General features: G+C 42.0%; 1 protein-coding gene across 4 annotated transcripts in view; it reads left to right on the top strand.

Annotated features, from left to right (window-relative positions):
- The first annotated feature begins 337 nt into the window (after positions 1–337).
- Positions 338–25,235, top strand: part of LOC124134138 — a 49,662-nt gene continuing 24,764 nt past the window's right edge. Inside the window, exons 1-19 of one of the 4 annotated variants that reach the window (XM_048399961.1) lie at positions 338–406; positions 3,150–3,967; positions 4,507–4,744; positions 5,324–5,458; positions 5,860–5,985; positions 9,264–9,407; positions 10,130–10,243; positions 11,570–11,747; positions 12,341–12,466; positions 13,823–13,919; positions 16,739–16,871; positions 17,657–17,743; positions 18,665–18,890; positions 18,986–19,142; positions 19,593–19,743; positions 20,400–20,516; positions 20,782–20,913; positions 21,063–21,151; positions 21,605–24,898. In XM_048399961.1, coding sequence (XP_048255918.1) covers positions 3,390–3,967; positions 4,507–4,744; positions 5,324–5,458; positions 5,860–5,985; positions 9,264–9,407; positions 10,130–10,243; positions 11,570–11,747; positions 12,341–12,466; positions 13,823–13,919; positions 16,739–16,871; positions 17,657–17,743; positions 18,665–18,890; positions 18,986–19,142; positions 19,593–19,743; positions 20,400–20,516; positions 20,782–20,913; positions 21,063–21,151; positions 21,605–24,898 — 6,122 coding nt within the window. In that variant the 5' untranslated portion in view covers positions 338–406; positions 3,150–3,389. Of the gene's footprint in view, positions 521–3,149; positions 3,968–4,506; positions 4,745–5,323; positions 5,459–5,859; positions 5,986–9,263; positions 9,408–10,129; positions 10,244–11,569; positions 11,748–12,340; positions 12,467–13,822; positions 13,920–15,494; positions 15,541–16,738; positions 16,872–17,656; positions 17,744–18,664; positions 18,891–18,985; positions 19,143–19,592; positions 19,744–20,399; positions 20,517–20,781; positions 20,914–21,062; positions 21,152–21,604; positions 24,899–25,235 lie in introns of those variants that run through there. The other 3 variants (XM_048399958.1, XM_048399966.1, XM_048399976.1) reach the window with 3 other exon arrangements.

Below are 25,235 nucleotides of genomic sequence, written 5' to 3'. Positions count from 1 at the left end.
CTTTAAGTATTTCCTTAATCGAACCCACTCACTCGCTGGAACCGAGTGAGTAAATAACTTCACGTTACGCTCGTTCGTAAAATTAGAACGACCATGCACGACAATAGTATGTGTCTCTGTATTTTATGTACGCTTCAAAATGTTTAACATACTTACTATTCATATTTATGCCATTCGTATGCTAACTGATTTAACGATGATATACCCAGTCTTCAAGAAAATATCCTGCCTTGATATCAGCAGATAATATACAAATGTACACAGGAACGTTTTTTTTTAAATCCGTTTCTTTTCACCAATCACTCATGGTTAATATTTTGGTACATACCCACCGGAAGTTTTGATCAGCGACTAAAATGGCGCGGGTTTGCATGCAGAAATGTGAATGCTTCTCACAGACGAAGTAGTAAGGTATTAAATTGTATTAACCGCAATCATTTGCAAAGTATGTGTTTATCCGAAGAAACTGGGTTACATCGCTGAAGATTGTTCAAAGGAGATAAATCGTCAAACACCGATGGTGATTGATGTTTTTTTTTAATGTTTACACTATTTTTGCCTGACACTGACAGTGACGCAGAAATATATCTGAATTAGTAAAATACACCGGGGGTCTTTAGATTCGCATTTCATTTATATTTTTTTTGATGTGTTGCATAAATTAAACAATCATCAACACAACAGAAACATTGTTGTTTCGATACGAATCTGATATTCTTTTGTCATGTTTATGTCAAATATATGATCAGTGAACTGAGTGATGATTAAAATGTTCAAACCAGATCTTCCAATGTTCTCAGTGGTTCTTGACCATTTCTCATTTAATACTATGATTATTCCAGGATCTACTCGGTCTTAACATTTCTCGTCCCAGTTACAGCGTAAATTCATGCAATACATGAAGAAATATGTGCTTTTGCTATTGATCCTATTCATGCTGTGAGTGGGAATGTGGTATGAACATGATGAACATGATATTGTTTCTTTGTTTTGTTTGTCATGTTTGTTGTTAAACGCCGCACTCAGCAATATTCCAGCTATAATCGATAATCGAGTCTGGACCAGACAATCCAGTGATTGACATGAGCATCAATCCACGCAATTGGGATACGATGACATGCATCAACCAAGTCAGCGGGCCTGACCACCCAATCCTTTTAGTTGCCTTTTACAGCAATATCATGGGTTGCTAAAGACCTATTCCCTACCCGGATCTTCACTGTTCGATGAACATGAGTGGATTTCAGTTTACTATGAACATGATGATTAGATAGCAGTCCTACTACGGCCTAATTACCACCCGGGGCTGCTGTTAGATGATAATCTACTGCTGGGGATGACATGTATGTTAATTAAGTCATTGCCATTCCGATGTTCTATTCTGAAACAGGGTTCTGGTATTTACTGTTAATAGTATATAAAACTTTATAAATTTAATTGGCTTGCCGTCTGAAGTACACATAATATATATAATGCTACGTGAAGGGATGTAACATTCTGACTTGGGATTCTATCTCGTGAACCAGTATCATTCAACGTATAATTTCCTTTCTCTGTGCTTTTAATCGTAGTATTTTTGTTGATTTTAACTCTTTGGCTAATCTGTCTGATAATCGCCAGTGGCCAGAGGGATGGTGTAAATCCTGCTGGGGTACCATGTAGGTAGCAGAAGTACCGTAAGTCCCCATTGTCCCTAGTATGGTGGCCTAACTTTGGTTGCTGGCGATCTACAGCCCGTTTTTATATTGTATCGTTTGTATTGTATCTGATTATTTTATTGCTCTAAAACTAGTTTTAAAATTATAATCTGTGATATATTGCTGGTTGTTGTACTGTCCTTCGATGACAGCTTTTAATATATAATATAAATGCCTAACTTGTTCAACCTAGTTCACATCGCTATATGGCTGAAATATTGCCGATGCGATGTAAAATTTAACTCACTCACTCACTCACTATCTCGTGAACCATTCTTTTTCTTTTCAAGGATGTAAAACATATGTATGTTTTTTTAATTTATTTTATTTTAATCAGCTGTCTCATGGTCTGGAAACAAAATTCATGCACCATGATGCACTAGGTAATGATCAGGACAAAAGACTACCATATTTGACGTAATAAGTGCCCAGGGCGCTCTCAAAATTAGAAATAGAAATTAGAAATTAGGTGAGGAAAAAAACAGAGTGGAAAGAGTGCGGGGCGCTTATTATGTAAATACAGTAATTTGCATTTGCGAAGTTCGTCCTTCGTATCTGATGCGGTATGTGTTGATATGAGATTAAATTCATGTGTGCATGCTGCCTTAATCAGAAGTGCAATGTCTTTTTAAATAATTGAAACAATATTGTTGGGTTATTATGGATTATCTTACAAGTTACATCATATACATATCTTAGTCTAGGACAAAACCTACAATTGTTTTTGTCGGATTAGAATAGGTCCTCAGCAGCCAATGCTGGTCATAAAAGGCGATCAAATTGATCTGGTGGTCAGACTCAGTGACTTGGTTTATTGCATGTCATCATACCCAGACAGTGTGGATTGTTGCTTATAATATTGATCATCAGATTGTCTGGTCCAGACTTGATCATTTACAAACCACCATCACATGACTCAGATATTGCTGAGTGTAGCGTTAAACAACAATGAAAACAAACCAATGATCATGATGTAAATTCCACATATCACTAGTGATGTTAATAACACACTACCGTGACACACACTACCGCTTTTGCAAAATGTAACTACCATATTCGACGTAATAAGCATCCAGGGTGCTCTCAAAATTAGAAATAGAGGCTCTTTTTAGAATATTATTTTGGTGAAAAAAACAGAGTTGAAAGATAAATTTTGTGGTTTATGCTGACAGCCTGAAATGTTTATATACGACAGATATATTTTTCCAGAATTTAATTGCCCATAAATTAAGGTGCATATAACACACGAGTGCGTATTATACGCGAATAAATAAGTCTTGTGAACATTGATCAATCGCAAGGGGTGCTATTGTGATTATTCACTAGCCAATCTATTAGCAAATATTGTCATGGGTGCTTATGAGAGCGGGGTGCTTATGAGAGCGGGGTGCTTTTTACGTCGAATAGGGTAACTTTAAGATACAGATCTTTAACTTTTACCTGTGTTGACAGTTTCAGATACACAGTACTTGTCAAGCTAAAGAATGAAGCCAGTCAACAAGGTGAAAGTGTCCAATGATAGGTGATATATTCTACCATGTACCTCGGACTATGGGAGATCCAGACAGAACTCGCATGTTTGTCATCAGCTCTTGATCTTAATACCAACATGGAGTGTATGAAGTTGACATTATTCTGAATGCTTGTCATGTCATAACTGGTGTGAATACACCAGCTATCTGAGTCAATGTGATGGATCACAGTACACAAGATGCTGATGCGTCAAACAATGACCTCTGTGTTAAACAAGAGTCAGTATCAACTGAAGATGAACACACAGATATTACTGAGAATCCGAAAGAAAACTCAGATTTGAGTGAAGAACAGGTTACTGATTGCAAAGGAAGTAAGGGAGTCAAAGACGTAATGGAAGGTGGTTCTGACAATGTGACTTCAGCATGTTCTGATGGGGTCGGAAGCCCTGATGCTGACACTGATGACAGCCAGTGGACCGATATATCGGAGGAAGTAACAGAAGACGAGGACGAATCTGCAGTTCAGATTGTTTGCGGTCAGAGTTTTGCAAGCACACCTGTCAAGGACAAGGCAGCTCAGAACTCCAGCACCTTGAGTGAAGAGGAGAAGCAGAACTATGCTTTTATAAGCGAACAGTTGTCAATCTTGAATCAGGAGAGCAGTGAAGTGAATACAGCCATGCATTGCTCACAGAAGAAACTGCACAAGAAAGACACACCATCTAAGCACAAGGGAGACCAGAAGAAGACACCTCGGAAACAGTTAATCATGGCCAGCTTAGAACTAGAGAACAGGTATGTTTCTCCATATCATTTTAAAGTATTTGGAATAGTTGTTTGCCTAATGTTGAAATTAATCTGAAGCATTTATAATGATTTACTTGAAAATCATGAAAACATACACATGATACAAGAACACCCTTTTTAAGGCGTGAAGTTGTATGCATTTAACCAGGGTTTGAAATTAACATAAGTCTGCTTGTCTGAGATCAGTAACGTTCATGAACATGATGAAGAACCTGTGACCACCTTGCACTCAGCAATATTCCAGCTACATGACGGTGGTCTGTAAATAATCGAGTCTGGATCAGACAATCCAGTGATTGACATCATGAGCATCGATCTACGCAAATGGGATATGATGACATGCGTCAACCAAGTCAGCGAGTCTGACCACCCGATCCCGTTAGTCGCTTCTTACGACAAGCATGGGTTGCTAAAGACCTATTCCAACCCGGGATCTTCATGGGTCTAAAAGTAAAGTACACATGCTTTTGTAAGCATGGTCAGTCCACATGGTTCAGTAGAACAACAGATTATATTTTCCTTTTCAGAAAATCAATCAAGAAGAGACTTGAAACCACACCTCCATCAACACCAAGAAAGTGTGCTGCTGCTGCTTCCAGGGTTGCTGGCGGTACTGGGGTTGCTGGTGTTGACTACCTGAGTGCTGATGATGCTGACACCTCCCAGGATAGATTGCACATAGCTGATACCGAAATGGATGACAAGTTGGAAAAGAGTGCGATTAGCAAAGGCCTGACTGCAATCAATGTGAAGAATATCATTCATGTAGGTTTTGTTGATGCATAGTCTTTATCACCATGTTTTGTCCCAATTGTATTTCCTATTTTAGTTTATGTCCATGAGTACTTTGAACTGTATTTCCATTGCCATGGTTATATCAGGGCGTCAGCTTGATGTGTGAGGAAAGCCTGAAGTGTTGCAGATTTCAGGGGTTTGCAACTTTGGTGAAACCCACGAGCATGGGTATATTGCTGACAAATCTAGAAACAAACATTGATTATCGGTGCGAAATCAGGGTTTCTGCTTTATCAGGTTTATAAAAGGGCAGCGTATTGTCTGATTGAGGAGTTCTTAGTCCTACTGATTATCACATATCATACTGATCTGCAGTACAAATGTCAGTACCCTATTAACATGTTGTAAAAGTGCAAGTCTTACACAGGATTGTTGTGAATCTGATTGTCTTAGTCGTGTGCACTTAGCTGTGCTTAACTCACGTAGCTAGTGTTCATCAGATTCATGGTAGATATTCCACCGGTCAATACTTCTCCGACAAAGCTCAATCCCTTCAAAACATTTGACAAACTCTGTTGATTCCTTTTGTCTGGTATGAATGTTGTCCAGGAGCTAGTGAAGAACGAGGATGTCCAGCAGATGATTCGCAACAGTCTGAATGAACAGCTGACCAGCATCGGCCGTCTCGCCTTCGAGCCCAAGATGACCCGCGCTAAAGTGAAGGAGGTCATAGAGAAAGGGGTGGTAGGTACTCTTCCTCATCTCTCTGTAGACAATATGAAATTCAAACTAGTCCACCAGCTAAATCATTTGTAAATTGTTCTGAGGACAAGTAAAATCGATTGATGGTCATCCTCATTGACTAGGATAATTTGATGACGACAGTTCTGAACTAGTTCTCATTGTTTCAGTTTTGTTATAAATTGGAACTGGATAAAACTGACACAATATGTGAACATAGTAAATATTTGTGTCTTGTTTAAGCAAGACTGGCTTCAACATGTTCAAACTCTGAGGACTAGTGAAATCAAGTTTACACTATTCCTCAGGACTAGTATTTTAAAAACAGGGATTTTCTTAGCCTGGATATATGTAGATTGGTTTCAGATATTCGTCATTTTTATTGTGTTTTTTTTACTTCTTAGCCCTTAGAAAAATGGCCGCTGTCACCAGTGAAGAAGACAACAGCAGCCAAAAAGCCGAGTATCCTGGATATATACTTTCCTGATGATGAAGATGATGATGAGTACTCCCCAGATAAAGATGCTGAGGTATGTACTTCCTGTTTTATGTGAGACCATATGTTCTTGAGTTATCTCCCTTTGGTTATGAGCTTTTACTCTAAGCACAAACTTTGGACAAGTCACAAATTTCCCTTTACATCTATAATTACTACATTGATGACACTTTTCCATTTGTTTGAGACTTACTATTTCTTCCTTTGCTAAAATATTTTTTTCATCATTGTGCAAGTTGTGATCATGGTGATCTCTGTCTATCTATTGCATGTATTGTGTACACTTTGTTCTTGTACTTGTTCAGGTCAAGTTGCTGAAATTTTGAAACACTGAACCATTGTTATTATGGATATTATCTTACATGTCTATGAGATTAGTACAAACCCTACAGTTGTTTCTGCCGGGTTAGAATTGGTTGGCAGCAGTCATAAGAGGCGGGGGCGGTCGGGTAGCCCAGTGGTTAAAGCGTTAGTTCGTCACGTCGAAGACCCGGGTTTGATTCCCGACATGGGCACAATGTGTGAAGCTCATTTCTGGTGTCCCTCGCCGTGATATTGCTGGAATATTGCTAAAAGCGGCGTAAAATCATACTCACTCACTCACTCACTCGTAAGAGGCGACCAAATGGATCGGGTGGTCAGACTCTGCAACTTGTTTGATAGAGGATCACTGTACCCAATAGCATGGCTCATTGCTCATTGCTCATATTATCAATCACTGTATTGTCTGGTCCAGACCATTATTTAAAGAGTGTGGCATTAAACCACAACCAAACAAATCTTTGAAATAGCTGCAAATAGCTGAAATGGTTCTGTGGCCAGTGCAGTGGCTTCATGTTGAGGCTTCAAATGTTATCCAAGTATCAATAATACCAGCAAGTCTGGAAGCACATGATAATGAGGATGCTACTTCAGTGTCTGCTCTGGCTTAAATTTTCTTGGGGTCACTTGGACCCCTTCATCATAAAATTAGGGGTCCCAAACAAAAATGGAGGGGTCCAATTTATAGCATTATAACACAACATTAACAACAGAATACAGTGGTTGTGAAAAATAAGAAATCTTTTCGTAACTGCAAAATATCAACAAACAGGCAAAGTGAGAGAAAGGTTCACATCAGGGCACATCCTGCTCTCATAACCAAGAGGTTTACATTAAGGGACAAACAATTTCTTAAAAGGGACATTTGATATTAATGAATATTATAACACAAAATTATCCATGTTAATATCTAACTTCGTATATGAAAAGGCAGTACACGGGTCAGCCATTGGTAAGGGGTCATTGTGACAGACATTTGTGAATGTTTTTACCGAGATCTACAAATGATTTGAAGTTATGGATTCAGTTAAGTTCAATGGCTGTTCTGATGCTACTGTACTGAGTATTGAGTTCATGTTGTAACTGTGACAATGATCAATGAGTCATAAAATATAATTGGCATATCGAACGTTTTTTTAGTAAGAGTATGTTCAGGATCCAGCATTTCCTTGATAAATCAAGTCAACATGTTTCAGGTGCTATAAATGTTTAAACATGTCAGTAACACCAATAACGGTCCTGGCAAAATGTGTTTTGCAATTCTGAATATGACTCACAAGACATTGAATTATTATCAGCTTGATAAGTCTGTTGTAGAATAACTAAATATTCAGAGTCCGCTAAATAAAAACAATGCTTACATCATTGTACATTCAAGTGTTCGCATTCATTCTTTATCATATACAGTATCGCGTTATTGACAAATCTCGTAATCCACACAACCTGTCGACTGTTTACTTATGCAAATCTAAGCACGATATATTTCATCGCATGATCGAATACAGGACTCGTTGCGGTATGTCACGGCTACTTGTACACGTGTTAACTTTTTTTATGACAGTTCCTGGGATGTTTTTGAAGTGGAATTACCCCTTCCTCCATTCAAAATTGATTAGAAAAAGAACCCATTTGTTCAAACGAAGTCCCTTGACCAAACCTCGGTCGTATGCAAAATTCAAAACAGGAAGTGATATACCATACAATCCACACAGCCTTACTTACTGCGGTAAGATTCACCAATGACAGGTACTTTGTTTACCGAACTCGGTAAAGAAAATCAGCATCAATCAATCCAATGAACAACAAACATTTTGTGAATCACATATTTAATAAGTTTGTAAGCGTGCCCCACTACGATCCATTATAAATTAACTACCGCGATAACATAGCGTATCATCCTACACGGTCGCTCGATTTCGCGGGTCACTGTTACCACGTTCTGAAGTATACCCTTGATGTGCCTGGCTATTTTTAGTTTGACACAAGGTCAGGATATTTTCGACCAATCAGCAAGCTAAATTAATCACGACTATATCCGACTTGCTTATGTGGCACCTGATTGGCTGAAGCAAAGCTACGGACCATACCGAAAATTAATACATGCAAAACCGACAATAGATATAGGTCAAGAAACCGGTTTGGGTATTTGTCATAAAAAGGGAGAGAATAATGAAACTGGTTTGGTTTAGCAAACATAAGTGTTAATCAACATGCTTCGCTGTCTTGTTTGTACCTTTACGCAAAGACGTACGTCTTTGATTTACGATAACAGTGTCAATTCGATATGAAATTAATAAAGCCCCAGTCACTGCGTCCACGAGACCCACACATGTTACGCAGGTGCGTTCAAACTTATTTTTGTGCGTCCAAGACGCAAAAACGCGCTCTTCAGCCAACACTGCTACTTAACATTGTTATTTTGGAAGTTATGGGAAACTTTACACTCAACTGTCTGTGTGTGCTGTATCAATTACCGCCTCTGTGGTCTAGTGGTAGAGCAGAAGGTCAGGGGTTTCAATCCCCAGCCGCGTCATACCAAAGACGTTAAAAGATAGTACTTGTTGTTACCCTGTCTGGCACTCTGCAGTAAGGGGCTAAAACAAGGACTAGTTGGCTCTGAGTCTATATACTGTGTCTGAGTGAGGTATTCTTGTTAAACTGCGGAATGATATCTCAGTGGGCTAGCACTATAAATCGGCATCAGTCCGGACTAGTACGTGCATGAATGTCGCTATATAAGTGCAATAATCTTGGACGCGAAATTAAACCCCATTTCACCTCACCTCACCTCAAACAACTGAGTGACGTATTTGATGTCACTCTGGAATGTAGGCAGTAGCAGATATCATATGCTTCCATCACAGTTTACAAAGATACATATTCATAAGCCGTGAAAAGCCCAGCAGATTTCCTGACTTCTTTTAAACAATTTCAACCAAACAGATTGCTGAATCAGCATATTTTGCAATATCTGTTGTCTAATTATTTTAGGCTCAGCATGAAAGTGACGACGATATGGAGAGTATGATATCTTCCCATGCAAGTGATCTGGGATCCCCCATGCCCCCCACCCCTTCCACCCCCACAGTGAGGACCCCCCTGCAGGTCAACACCCCACAGACAAGGGACTCCGAGGTATGTCACGACGCGAATGGGATAAAAATCAACTCCCTTGTTGAAATTGCAGTGAAAATGGTGTTACCTTTTTGTGAGTTTTTTTGCTTTTTTTAACATGTTTAACTTTCACCAGGCTTAAACATGTTTTCAAAGCCGTTGTTTATTATGTGCCAAGGTGCTTGTTTATCATGTGCATGAGTAGTCATGTTTGTGCTTTGTGCAAGCATGTCAAGGAACATACGATATAGGGGTAGTGTATAAGTAGGGCTGAACAGATCGATAATCAGAATTATCGTTGATAGGAAGAAATGTTAACGATTATTTTTGACACTTTGATAAGATGCTCAGTTATTGGCTCCTGGTCAGAGTGAAGTCAGCATATGAAAGTGAGACAAAGGTTGCAGGGGTAAATATGCAGGTGGGGGGGGTCAGGAATGGGGGTGGTGTCAGGATGATGAGTTACATTCCGTGGAGGTCAGGATTTAGAATAGGTCTTCAGCATGTTTAGCAACCTATGCTTGTTGTACAAGGCGACCTATATGGATTGAGTGGTTACTTGGTTGACCCAAAACCCAAACAAACATGCGCTACATCCAACACAGCTCACATTGGTGGTTTACAGAGCACGGCTATATTTTTGGTGAAAACAGTACGTTAATTCGTGCATAATTTTACATCTAAGGTTAGCAGACATTTCTAACCCACCATTGATGAGACTCCTGGGCTTGTTCATCTTGCAGACATTCCGGAGTCCTATGGCTTGTACGTCAGGTGTGAGTTTACAACGTACATCGGCACTTGGGCAGCATTTCAAGAACTCCATGGCAGCCCTGGAAGACACTTCAACACAGGAGGTACTGGAGATAGTGTACACAGTATCACATACCCCTAAAGTGTTATCATGATGAAATGTTATGTTTAAAATGGCAGTCATCTGTCATGTTTTTGTTTGTCCAGCACACAGCTGTTGAACATATTAACAGGTAGTGCATGCAGAGATCTATTTTTTCTTTTGTAAGATTTAGGGCCGACAGATTCCCAAATGTGTAAGCCCTGCAGTGCCCTGTGCAGAATTGTGTCCCTTAGATGTACCAGGAAACTAGCAGGAGCCCTGATGATGGTTTTAGGTTTTTTGGTGCTTGTGGGCTTCAACAGAGTGGTTACATCAAAGACCTGCGTCACTTTGGACTGTCCTCCCTCATCAAGCTGATATAACTGAAATGTTAAAAACAGCGATAGCAAATTCCCTCTCTCGCTCATAGGAATAAGAATGGAGTTCTTTAGAAGAATGTTTACATTTTGCTATGATAATGTTGATAAGTTCTACGTTATCATATTGTTATCTTACGAGGCAAACCTTCTATTGTTGTTCTATTTCATGAAGATCCGGGTTGAGAATAGGTTTTCAGCAACCCATGCTTGTGGTATTAGGTGAATATGCTTGTTGCAAGAGGCGACTAATTGGATTGGGTGGTCAGGCTCACTGACATGGTTGATGCAAGTCATCATATCCCAATTCCGTGGATCAATTGTTATGATGTCAATCACTGGATTGTCTGGCTCAGACTCGATTATTTACAGACGCCATCATATAGCTGGAATATTGCTGAAAGTTGTAAAAGTAAACTGAGAAATGTGCACATGACCAGAAATTCATAAACTTGCAGCATTACAGACACCAACATCAGAAGCAAGATAGGCATCAGTATCACTGTGAGGAGTTACACTACACCCTAAACAGGGAAGTCATGATGTCGATAGAGACAAGCGATGTTGAACTGTTTCTTTCAATACGTGAAACATTTTAGTGGCCAAACTAATTTTATTAATGGGAGCCAACTGGCAACCAAGCAATAAATACAGGTCGCAAAATGAATTTAGGTCACAAATTTGACCAAGTTGGTCTCAATTTGAAGAACTGTAGGGAATGTCAGGTGACCAGATTGCTTTGGGTCGGGTTGCATGGGATTGCAGTGGTGAGTGTCCTGATGTTTATGTTAGCGACCATGGTGATGAGTGGGATGTGGTGAGGTGAGGTGTTCTTTTGAAGCTGAAAACTTTGTTTTGAGACATTTCCATGCCAGGATCGCGATAGAAGGAAGAAATGCACAGTGTGAGACAGGATAAGTATACAAATATACAATTTATAGTTAAAATTTCCAAATTTTGTTTGTTTCCAGAGTACACATTCAGACATAATAGCTCGCAGAACAAGATCCAAACTGCCCCTGACCGACACGTCCCTGACGGCCATAGAGGAAGCATTTGTTGCGCCGGACATCACCCCAGATATGTACGACACGGAATGTGACGACTCCGAGTGGCAGGAGTTCCTTCGCTCCCTCGTCAAACCAGACTGTGAGTTGAAAGGGAAACCTTATTTCATCACTAACTTACAGAAACTCTAATTTGACAAGGGGTTCAGAAGCTTTGGGACCGAGTGGCAATTCCTCAGTTACATTCCTTTGCTGTGCCAGGATCTGCTGGTCTTGGTTTTGAATCCAAAATTCACAATGATTACGCCACCACCATAGATACCAGAACTCATGTGTCCCTGTGGCCTTTGGGACACTTTGCTGTCTTAAATCGGCACAGAGTGATGTGACTCGAACACTGTTCATAGTGGTATTAAACCTAACTCCCTCACTTTTTGGCAAAGGATAATTATAGCAATGGGCTAGACAGCAGGGATAGAAATTAGCACTATTCTACTAACCCGGACCAGTTTTGTTAATGTTTAAATGTATCCTAAGGGCTAGTAGAATTTCAAACATTTTGGGGGTATTGCTATATTTTCATCATTTGGGCTAGTTGACTTGTTTGGTTAATTTCTAACCATAGACAGTGTCTTTCATTTTCTTGCTGAAGGTCTGGGTCAGAAAGGTTGATTTGATGTACCATGTTCACCTCAGATGAAGAGACTTGAAATTTGACCATATTTTATGTTTCAGCGGAACCTGTTGATCAGCCAGTTGATGATGAGGCAAATGATCCTGAATTCAATTTCTTGGAGGAAGCCGAAAAAATTGTTGAAGTGGATGAAGATTTCAGATTTGACCGACCTTTTAGGGTTTCAAGTAAGAGCTGATTTCAATTCTAGTGTGAGATTTTGTTTTACCCTCTGTGCCAGGCTGTGGTGATGCTCAAGGTGATGCTCAAGGTGATGCTCAAGGTGATGCTAAGCCCAGCTCTCACATCCTCCATCACTGCTTCAGACAGATGGTGTATTGTACTGATGAAAACAAGTCAAATGTATCCGGATTGCAATTTACAACTGTATCAAAAACACGGCCGAACAATACTATGCCCTCATGATTAATTGTTACCATACTTTTGTTCTCACACACTTTCTTCAAAACATTGTTTTAAACTTCTGTTTACCATGGGTACAATGTGGGAAGCCCTTTTCTGGTGTCCCCTGCTGTGATATTACTGGAATATTGCTAAAAGCGGCATAAAATCCAACTTACTCAGTCACTCATGGTTGTAAAATTATCTCGCGCACTACGCCATGGCCTGATAAGTGTCTGTGACTTAAATTTAATACTACTAACTTAAGTGTGAAATCCCCTTCACTAACTCATAAGTAATAAGATAAATTTTTAAACTTTTCCTATCTCACACTATGCATTTCTTCCTTCTTCGATCCTGGTGTGAAAAAACATTTCACCCCAACCCTACCCTACATCATGTACATCACTGGTCACCACCTAAACAATGGGTCATGCACTGCAATCACGTCACCATGCAAGAGGTGCGGCCATTTGTACAAATGGTGTCCCAATCTTCTACCTGCTCACCTCATTCTAGTGCACGTCATGTTTCAGTAGTTGGTTAAAGACTTGTTACGGTTGTCGATCGTTTCCTCTTTCGGCTTAGCATGCTTCAATCCCACATTCATGATTGATTTCTTTGATGAATCATCAAAAGTGATGCCAAGCAGATCAGCCTTACGTCCCCTGAGCATATGTGCGAGGTCTCTCTTGTCGAACCTTACTGGCCGGTAAGGGAGTGTTTGTAAAAGAACACCTCAGCACTGACATGCTAACATCCGTCCAATCATCCCCATGTCACAGTTACACCAGCCTGTATGCTCTAGAAAGAAAATGAAGAGGCAGGTGATCAGGATGCAAAGGGTTGTATTGCACAGGATTGCAGTGGTGCATGACCTATTGTTTAGGTGGTGACCATGGTGACATATGTGATGTGTTGGGGTGAAGTGTTTTTTTTTTAATCTGGAAACTTTGTTCAAAGACATTTCCACTCCAGGATCGAAGAAAAAGGAAGAAATGCATAGTGTGATAGGTATGGTAAATAGATATGTATATAAATGTACAATTTGTTATAAATTTTCCAATTCTGTTGGTCAGTCTCTAATGTCTCAGTTGATGACTGTAAGTCTTGGTTCGCCTAATTCTCACCAATTGTTTCAGAGAAGGAACTGAACCAACTGATCGATGAACTGGACGAACTGTTCCCCGAACAGGAGGAAGAGGATAAGTCTATGTACCTGGAGGAACCACTGCCACAGTATGTACTGACCGTCTCCTGGTAGATCTGTTATTCCATGTACAGGAGGGAGATAAGTCTATGGACCTGGGGGACCACTGCCACAGTATGTACTGACCGTCTCCTGGTAGATCTGTTATTCCATGTACAGGAGGGAGATAAGTCTACGTACCTGGGGGACCACTGCCACAGTATGTACTGACCGTCTCCTGGTAGATCTATTATGCCATGTACAGGAGGAGGATAAGTCTATGTACCTGGGGGACCACTGCCACAGTATGTACTAACCGTCTCCTGGTAGATCTATTATGCCATGTACAGGAGGGAGATAAGTCTATGTACCTGGGGGACCACTGCCACAGTATGTACTGACCGTCTCCTGGTAGATCTATTATGCCATGTACAGGAGGGAGATAAGTCTATGTACCTGGGGGACCACTGTCACAGTATGTACTGACCATCTCCTGGTAGATCTATTATACCATGTACAGGAGGGAGATAAGTCTACGTACCTGGAGGAACCACTGCCACAGTATGTACTGACCGTCTCCTGGTAGATCTGTTATTCCATGTACTGGAGGGAGATAAGTCTATGGACCTGGGGGACCACTGCCACAGTATGTACTGACCGTCTCCTGGTAGATCTGTTATTCCATGTACAGGAGGGAGATAAGTCTATGGACCTGGGGGACCACTGCCACAGTATGTACTGACCGTCTCCTGGTAGATCTATTATGCCATGTACAGGAGGGAGATAAGTCTATGTACCTGGGGGACCACTGTCACAGTATGTACTGACCATCTCCTGGTAGATCTATTATGCCATGTATAGGAGGGAGATAAGTCTATGTACCTGAAGGAACCACTGCCACAGTATGTACTGACCGTCTCCTGGTAGATCTATTATACCATGTATAGGAGGGAGATAAGTCTATGTACCTGGAGGAACCACTGTCATAGTATGTACTGACCGTCTCCTGGTAGATCTATTATACCATGTATAGGAGGGAGATAAGTCTACGTACCTGGAGGAACCACTGTCATAGTATGTACTGACCGTCTCCTGGTAGATCTATTATGCCATGTATAGGAGGGAGATAAGTCTACGTACCTGGAGGAACCACTGTCATAGTATGTACTGACCGTCTCCTGGTAGATCTGTTATACCATGCATAGGAGGGGGATAAGTCTATGTACCTGGGGGACCACTGCCACAGTATGTACTGACTGTCTCCTGGTAGATCTATTATGCCATGTTCAGGAGGGAGATAAGTCTATGTACCTGGGGGACCACTGCCACAGTATGTACTGACCGTCTCCTGGTAGATCTATTATGCCATGTACAGGAGGGAGATAAGTCTATGTACCTGGGGGACCACTGCCACAGTATGTACTGACCGTCTCCTGGTAGATCTATTATGCCATGTACAGGAGGGAGATAAGTCTATGTACCTGGGGGACCACTGCCACAGTATGTACTGACCGTCTCCTAGTAGATCTATTATGCCATGTATAGGAGGGAGATAAGTCTATGTACCTGGGGGACCACTGCCACAGTATGTACTGACCGTCTCCTGGTAGATCTATTATACCATGTATAGGAGGGAGATAAGTCTATGTACCTGGAGGAACCACTGCCACAGTATGTACTGACCGTCTCCTGGTAGATCTGTTATACCATGTATAGGAGGGAGATAAGTCTACGTACCTGGAGGAACCACTGCCACAGTATGTACTGACCGTCTCCTGGTAGATCTATTATACCATGTATAGGAGGGAGATAAGTCTATGTCCCTGGAGGAACCACTGCCACAGTATGTACTGACCGTCTCCTAGTAGATCTATTATGCCATGTACAGGAGGGAGATAAGTCTATGTACCTGGGGGACCACTGCCACAGTATGTACTGACCGTCTCCTAGTAGATCTATTATGCCATGTACAGGAGGGAGATAAGTCTCTGTACCTGGGGGACCACTGCCACAGTATGTACTGACCGTCTCCTGGTAGATCTATTATGCCATGTACAGGAGGGAGATAAGTCTATGTACCTGGGGGACCACTGTCACAGTATGTACTGACCATCTCCTGGTAGATCTATTATGCCATGTATAGGAGGGAGATAAGTCTATGTACCTGAAGGAACCACTGTCACAGTATGTACTGACCGTCTCCTGGTAGATCTATTATACCATGTATAGGAGGGGGATAAGTCTATGTACCTGAAGGAACCACTGCCACAGTATGTACTGACCGTCTCCTGGTAGATCTATTATGCCATGTACAGGAGGGAGATAAGTCTATGTACCTGGGGGACCACTGCCACAGTATGTACTGACCGTCTCCTGGTAGATCTATTATGCCATGTACAGGAGGGAGATAAGTCTATGTACCTGGGGGACCACTGCCACAGTATGTACTGACCGTCTCCTGGTAGATCTATTATGCCATGTACAGGAGGGAGATAAGTCTATGTACCTGGGGGACCACTGCCACAGTATGTACTGACCGTCTCCTGGTAGATCTATTATGCCATGTACAGGAGGGAGATAAGTCTATGTACCTGAAGGAACCACTGCCACAGTATGTACTGACCGTCTCCTGGTAGATATATTATACCATGTATAGGAGGAGGATTATCTTCATTATATCTATCACTGTATTGTCTTTTCATAATGTCGTCATACAGCTGGAATATTGCTGAGTGTGGCGTTAATCAACAAACCAACCAACAAAGCTTTGCACAAATATAGCATGCATCTGTAATGAATCCATGTGTATTTGGAATTTGGTTGTATTTTCCACTAGTATGTATGGTGATATCGGTGTTGTCTGTTCCAGAAGGACGATCGTCAAGGCCAAAAAGTCTCCTATTAAGGCTTCCCTGACCAGTGTTCATCGGGCAGAACTGGAGGAGAATGCTCTGATCATCACTGCAGAGGAGAAACTGCTCATCGAGGAACAAATGCGAAAGGTATGTTACGGTCAAACTAAAATAATGATTTGTTTGTTCAGTTGCTCCATGTAATTGTAATGTCAGTACATGGTTTATGAGAAAAGAATCACTTTTCCATGTACTCCTGCCACTTACAGAACTGACAGTCCACAACTGTAATAATAATAATAATAGTCCATTTATTTGGCACTGTACTCCATGCATAAACGTGTAGATATTTTATTACCCCGGTCAATGGATCTGTGGCCACTCAACAATCATTCTCAGCTCCATGGGGAGTATACAACCCAAGCTGCCTGTTAGGCGCTTGAAGGTTAACAACCACATTGCCATCTTGTCCTACCGGGTACGCATTCACTGCTGGGTGAACAGAGGCACAATTTGAAAAGAATTCACTTGCCCGAGGATCCACGGTCGTGTCATACCAAAAGACCTTAAAAGATGGTACTTGTTGTTACCCTGCCTGGCCCTTGGAATTCAGGGAATGAAACAAGGACTGGTCGGCTTGGATTCAGTATACTGTATCCTACTGGGATATCCATGTTTAACTGCAGCAAAACTTATATCAGTGAAATAATCTTGAAAGCGACTTCACCTCACCAGATATCTTTGACTTGTCAAGAGTCACTTGATGAAATTAAATGAAGTGGTACATGTCACTACATATGGGACTTATGCTAGTATTTAATCCTGACAGTACTTTAACAGCGATGTCCACTGCCTTGTTGTGATGTTGTGCACTTTAGGTCGGCCAGTAAGTGTTGAAGTGTTATATCCAAGAGTAACAAAGATTTCTGTTGCAGCATGTCCAACTGACAACACAGCTCTTCTTCCTGTGTAAGGGGAGCGAGGACTTCGAGCCCCTGACCAGCACGTGCAGACAGCTACTGGTGAGAACTAGTTGCATGTTTCACTACCATGGAGTTGCCTGGCAATGAGGCTCTGAGCAGAGGGGATCAATATGGAGGCAGGGATTAATGTAGGATTCCAGAGGCAAATTGGGGAAAATCGTGTTTTGTTCAAAATTGGATGTTTTACATCTGAAAATTTTAATTCAAACTCTGAATTTTTACTGTCGTTTGCTGCAGACTTGGGGCCAAATATCGGCCTCTGAGCAGGTCGGGGGCACGGGTGGCCCGGTCGTCTAAGGCGTCTTGATTTGTCCCTTAACCTATGATTGTGGGTTCGAATCCCGGTTCGCCCCATTTATCTAGGTTTCTAGGTTTGTCAGCACCATACCCGTGCTCGTGGGTTTCACTGAAGTGGTAAACGTCTGAGACCTGTATCACTTTAACTTTCACTATCGCTTTCCTCCCACATTAAGCTGACACGCCGCAATATAACTAGAATACTGTTAAAAGCGGTGTTAAACCCAACTCACTCACTCACTCTGAGCAGGTATAGGTAACCCCCTGGGTGGTCTACTAGATAAGTACCAGTAAACAGTAGACCAGCTAATGTAAGATAGATTTTGTCTGTTATATTTACCTAATATAGATTGTAAGGTAGGAAATGTGTGATATTTGAAAACTTCTCTGATTTACCAGTGAGATTTCTGGGCATTTTGTCTATAAATGATTCAGTAGAACAAGTAAACCAGGCCAAGTGCTGAGTCATGGCCAGAATAGGCCCCCTGTACAGTAAGCATAGTACAAGCTGACTAAAAGTCATTAGTTGGTGGTCACAATGCTTGGATTATGCTCATGCTATCAACCACAGGTTTGCCAGACTCATTATTTAGAGGCTAACATGATACAGCAGTAATGTTACTTATTGCTTCATAAAATAACACTCACTCACTCAAACTGTAGAGGGAACTGGATATCTTCCGATGTGTGTCGATGGCGCGTGACCTGTCGTCCTACAACGTGTGTAACCTGCAGCTGGCTATAGACGTGGTTGGTGAAGATAACTCATGGAACCTCAGCCAGGAGAATGAAGATGCTTCCTCCTACTCCGTCGAAGACACCAACAGCAACACAACAGACTCCGACTACGATTCAGTGGATGGTGGAAAGAAGATTGCCAGAAAGAAAGGTAAATCATTAACAATGAAACCTCTCAGCTCCTTTTGTGTAATTCCTGCTGGCCTGTTGCTAATCTTTAACCGGCATTCTGTTCGTCCCTCCCAGGCAGCACATCTACAAAGCACCCGTTACTGCCGTCTCAGGTTGAGGTGTTCTGGTCCAGTCCGGTGTTCCTCTACCCACAGTTGCTGCCGTGTCGACGGTTATTGACACAGGAGGAAGCCAGAGACAGCCGCCTTACTTTCACTACCGGGGAGGACAAGTATGCATTTGTGTTCATAAGTTTTCTTTGTATAATACTTGATGGCCATGGTTTTGCACTTTGATGGTTGAAACCTAACCTATTGTTAGAGTTGCTTCCCTTTGCCGTGCCAGGATCTCCTTGTTCCCTTTGTCTGTCAGCATCTCATCGGAACTCTATGGTTTCACCACATTAAGGTGACATGCTGTATACTGTCTAGAGCAATGTTAAACCCAAGTCTTTCATTCACTCTCTTGACTATGTAGTGATGGCATTATAATAATGTGTATTATTGGACACACCTTCAAGATTAAGTTCTTCCTTCTAGTCATAGTGATTTATTTACTTTTGGTCAGTAGGAGTAAGACCAGTTTCTAAATCTGGATGAAGGGCATCAACACAATCAATTACAATTCTTGTATTCAGTGTAAACTGAAATTGGTTGATCAGATTATCTGTCTGCCTCCCCAGCTTGATAGCCCTGGGTCTCGAGCAGTTCCAGCATCTGAAGAACCCTCGCAGTCTCCTTCAAAAGTACCTGCTACCAGCCAAAACCATCAAGCAGATCAACCTCAGAATCAAGAATATGTCCAGCCAGAGGTCTCCAGACAATCCAATCAAGGTAGAGTTGTCTCCCCTTGTCATTACCCGCCAAGCTCCTCGCAGCGATAGCCCGTTCGCGGAGCTCTCTATATTATCGCTGCCACCAGTCAAAACTCCCCACTGTGATAGGTGGCCCCAACCATGCTTGGAGTTGAACTCGCAGCCGAATGACCGTTATGTTTACAAACAAGTGACAACGGTCGTGATGCCGATTACACTTACCCCTGCTAAATTACTTTCTTTGTTTGTCAATTTGAATTTCTATTTCATTAAAACTATCATGTTATTGATATAGTAAGAATGTAAGGGAGAAGTTGGTTGATTTTCCAATCTCGAACCAATCTGATTATACAAACAACAAAGTAAATTCATCTGGAAAACATGGTCAGTCGTAAAACTTTTCAAAATTCACTATGACGGCATTCCCAAAGACATAAACAAAAGTATAAACATTAATACATTTGGGGTAAGAGGGCAAATTTCAAGATTCCTGCAATGGCCACGCCCACACTGGTGGCAGCAATGTTACCAAGAGTGTAACGAAGGTGTCACACGCTGTGCAGGAGCTTATTCCCGCATGGACAAATGATTGTCATTGCATATGATGCCAGACACTTCATATAGATTTTCACATGTGCTTTGTTTTTTGTAGTTTTATATTCTTTCTCCCTACAGTATTTCCGGCAAAATAAAAACATGATGGCAAAGATGCTGGTTGTGGAAGCCTTCTCCCCAGACCAAATGGTGGCTTTACAAGACCAGGATGACAGTGTTCTACCTATCTGGGCCAAGGTTTGGGCTTATCTACAGCCTGTTATTATTTCGAAGTCAACTTAAAGTGTTTACATATACACCTGTTTTACCCTTTATGTTACACAAAATATGTTACCATGACGATTACTGTCATGAAACTGTTTTTATGGTAGAATTTTACCGTGTTAACTGTGTTTTTTCACAGTGGACAGAAAATATTTTTTTCCCTTTGTTTCATCCTTAAATTAAAAGAATTTATGACACTTGGATGCCTCTCTTTAAGATGAAGTCTTATGTATTGTAGAAAAAACGGGCCAAAGAGACAGCACTTGCTGTCAAGGAGAAGAAGAAGCAAGAGAAGAAGAGCAGTGAGAGGAAGAGATCGTCAAGTCTGAGTACTCCATTGGACTTAGCGGACATAAACAATCAACTCGAGGTAAATGGTTTCAGATAATACTTTTTACAAGTCTGTAAGGATGTGCCCTTGTGGCTACATCTATGTTACCATGATTCAGTGCTCCAAAATACGGCATGGCGTTCTCCTCAGTTGTTAGGGAAGTAACCTGAGAGTGTTGTGTCTGTCAGGTGGATGTCACATGGTCTCCCAGCAAGAAGCACCGCTCAGCACCAGTTTCACCCGCTGATAATGAGGACGGAGACAGTGGTGCAAAGAGGTAAGGCGCTTGATTACAAATTGCTTTGGTTACAGATAAAGAAAATATCGCAAATGTCTTCTGTCTTGTCTGGATACTATTTTCAATAAAGAGAAAAAAATTGTTTCATTAGATCATTTTGAGGAAGTATTTTTTTAAATTGATTATCGTGTTTACCAATGATTTTATAAACAAAGTTGTTCAAAAAAGAGGCCTCTATTTTAAAGTAAACAAACAAGATGTTTAGGCTACATGTTTCATTGTGAGACTCACCACAAGTGTGCCAAGTCCATGAAGGCCTTGGCGAATAACGAATGTTATAAATCTTGGTTGCTCAGTTGAACCTATGTCAATTCCCTGATACATTAATGATTGCAAACAATTCTTGAGAAAATTCATAATATGCCAACCTTTTAAATTACACTGAATATAACAATCGACCATGCATGTACAAATTCAGAACCACCCTTTCAGACGCTGTGTAGAAGACACTTACCCTCATCTGACGTATAACTTCCCACCAAAGACGCCAGTTGGCAAACCTATCATCACACCAGAGGGCATCTTCATCCCCTTCAAGGTAGTGCCCCAAGGTACCTCAGTATCAACACCATCGACACCATCCTCAACATTTCCTAACCCACAACTATCTCTCCCTACAAGTATTTCTACCGATTTTAATTCCCTGCGTGGGTCCATTCGAGTGATTCCTGGTACCAAACCAGGGGAATCCCCTCAGATTTTATCGTCTCTGATAGCGATTCCTGGGAAGCCAGTTCAGCTCTTCTGTGGCCCGGACACAGGGACCTCTGCTGTTGAGGGCTCAGAAGGACAAGACAGAGGTCACTACCAAGAACAGACCTCTGATCTCAAAAAGACATCTGTGTCAAACCAGGGTCGAGCAGTTGATGTGACGGAGTCTGTTGAGGTGGTGAGTGGGGATGTTTGTGAACAGACTGAGGTGTATGAATCTGGAAGTCCTTCATTAACATCTGCTGCACGTGAAAGTGTTTTGGTTGATGAAGAGATGTCCTTTGAATGTAACACTGATGCTGTGGATACAGTGAAGACACAGTCGGTTGAGGGGGCTGATCATTGTCAAGTAGAGACTAGCAGCAGGGCTTGTGGTGTTAGCAAAGGACACACAGCTGATGGCACAAGAAAAATGGCTTCTGAAATGAGCCATTTGAACTTGTTGAACATTAATAAAGACAGAAGCCAGACGTGTCCGACAGTTATGGAGTTTGATGATACTGATAATCCTCTGGTAAAATGTCCGACAGGTACGGAGTCTGACATGACTAACAATCCCCATGTAACATCTGCAGCAGCTATGGAGTCGGGTGTTGCTGAAAATTGTGGTGTAACATGTCCCACAGTTGTGGAGATGGATGTGGATGATAATGCTCAAGTAACTCTGAGAAACCTTCCAGAAGATCCAGGGTTAAGTTCAGGCCATGATAACACTGTGGTCTCCGACAATAATCAAAATAATGGTGTAGTGCAGCCAAGCTTGTCAGGAACAGCAGTTGATGAAGCTGAACATGGCGCCCAGCAGCTCCAGTCTGATAATGCTACAGATCACACACAAGATGTTTCAGACTCGTTTGATGCCTTGGCAGAGGGTACTCTTGTTGAAGCATCCTTATCGAATGACATATCACACCAAGCTAGTCAAGCTGTGGCCACAAGCATGAAGGAATCACAGAGGGAAAGTGTTGTGAACTTGAGTTTGGAGGTTGCTGCTAGTGCAGTGATATCTGAGAAGCAGAATGAAGCAGACGTCAATACTTCAATAGCTTCTGCTGTGATTTTGGACAGTACTCAACCTCAGCTTAGTGAAGGAGATATCTGTGAAGTGAGAGTTGCAGACGTCAAGGAAGTGAGTGGTGCAGACGTCAAGGAAGTGACTGTTTCAGATGTCAATGAAGTGACTGTTGCAGACGTCAAGGAAGTCAGTGTTGCAGACGTCAATGAAGTGAGTGTTGCAGACGTCAATGAAGTGAGTGTTGCAGATGTCAAGGAAGTGACTGTTGCAGACGTCAAGGAAGTCAGTGTTGCAGACGTCAATGAAGTCGGTGTTGCAGACGTCAATGAAGTGAGTGTTGCAGACGTCGAAGAAGTGATTGGTGCAGACGTCAATGAAGTGAGTGTTGCAGACGTCAATGAAGTGAGTGTTGCAGACGTCGAAGAAGTGATTGGTGCAGACGTCAATGAAGTGAGTGTTGCAGACGTCAATGAAGTGAGTGTTGCAGACGTCGAGGAAGTGATTGGTGCAGACGTCAATGAAGTGAGTGTTGCAGACGTCGAGGAAGTGAGTGGTGTAGACGTCAAGGAAGTGAGTGGTGCAGACGTCAAGGAAGTGAGTGTTGCAGACGTCAAGGAAGTGAGTGGTGCAGACGTCAAGGAAGTGAGTGGTGCAGACGTCAAGGAAGTGAGTGGTGTAGACGTCAAGGAAGTGAGTGTTGCAGACGTCAAGGAAGTGAGTGTTGCAGACGTCGAGGAAGTCAGTGGTGCAGACGTCAAGGAAGTGAGTGTTGCAGACGTCGAGGAAGTGAGTGGTGCAGACGTCAAGGAAGTGAGTGTTGCAGACGTCAAGGAAGTGAGTGTTGCAGATGTCAAGGAAGTCAGTGTTGGACAAGTCCAGGAAGTCGGTGTTGCAGATGCTCCAGCTCATTCAGGTGAGGACAGGGCACCTGTAGTATTAAGTGCTGTCAGTATTCATGGGGTTGTGCCAGACCAGGTGTTTGAGATCACATCAGGTTCCGAGAAAATGGACCAATCCATCAGCAGCTCTGATCAAACTTCAGTTGGTTACAAAGATTCTAAGGAGCCTGTAACAACTAGTTCAGAAGAGCTTGAAACAAGCTCAGAACAGAAACAAGAAGTTGTTATGGGCATGTCTGGAGATGCAAGTAACCATGGCAACACTCCCAAAGCATCTGGTCCAGCTGCAGATGAGCTCTCACCTGAAGGTCCCCCCTCCTTCTCCAGTACGCCCAATGTGACCCCATTAGAGATCATTGCAGCCTTCTGCCCCTACTACTCTCCTGCATCTACCTCCAAGACTGCTCAACAGAGTCGCTTAGAAAGGACTCCACCAAAGAGGCAGTCTGAAATAGGCTTCCGTGAACTGAAACCAAAACCGCTGTGTAAGCTGAATGAGCCTGAGGGTGACCTGCCCATGCCAGTTTCTCCTTTCCTCCCAAAGATAGTCTCAAAAAGTCCCAAGAATAAGAGAGTTGTGGTGGGAAACAGGACAATTCTACCGAAAGCATTTGTGTTGGATACCAAAGAATCACCGACAAAGAGGGCAGCTAGGAGCTTACGGAAACGAGCTCAGATGATTTGTCAGAGAACTAGCCCCTGTAAACTTCTCCCTCAGACTGACCTGCAGAGGATTCAGAGATTGCAGCTTTGCCCTCTCAGCAAATCTTTATCAAATATCGGGCGGTCAAAACGAAAGCAGGCGACTCCAGTGCGTAAGCTGCTGCATAACTCTCTGAAACGTTCCAACAGTGAGAGTGATGATTTATCCGAAACAGACGAAGGCAGACGATCAGAGGATAGTCCTAGACTGAGGATAGGCCCTAAACGGAAAATGTCTGATGTTGACGGGAAGCAGGAAGAGAGTGATGGTGGTCAGAGCGAGATGGAGGATGCAGTGTTGTCACAGGAAGACAGCCAGAATGAGGATGAGGCGGAGGACGGACAGACGGCAGATAAGAACCATCTTGATATGCTGATGACCGCTAGCACTACACTCAGGTAGGCTGGATGTCATTAGTCCAAAGAATTTTGTTCAAAGTTTGAATATTTATAGGTCTTTCTCATTTTCATAATTTTAGAGGAGGTTTGCACCTGTGACATGGTTTTGCATATGATAATTTTCTGTTGAGGGTAGGGTCAGGTCAATTGTAAAGTCATTCACTTGTCATACACCCTTGAAGATCCGGGTTAAAATAGGTCTTCAGCAACGCATGCTTGCTGTAGAAGGTGACTATGCTTGTCGTAAGTGGCGACTAACAGGATCGGGTGGTCAGGCTTGTTGACTGATGCATGTCATCCTATCCCAATTGCTTGGATTGATGCTCATGATATCAAT

This window comes from Haliotis rufescens, unplaced genomic scaffold (assembly GCF_023055435.1).
Source record: "Haliotis rufescens isolate VD_foot unplaced genomic scaffold, xgHalRufe1.0.p SCAF_1, whole genome shotgun sequence".
NCBI classification, from domain to species: Eukaryota; Metazoa; Mollusca; class Gastropoda; order Lepetellida; family Haliotidae; genus Haliotis; species Haliotis rufescens.
This window is presented reverse-complemented; position numbering and strand designations above follow the sequence as displayed.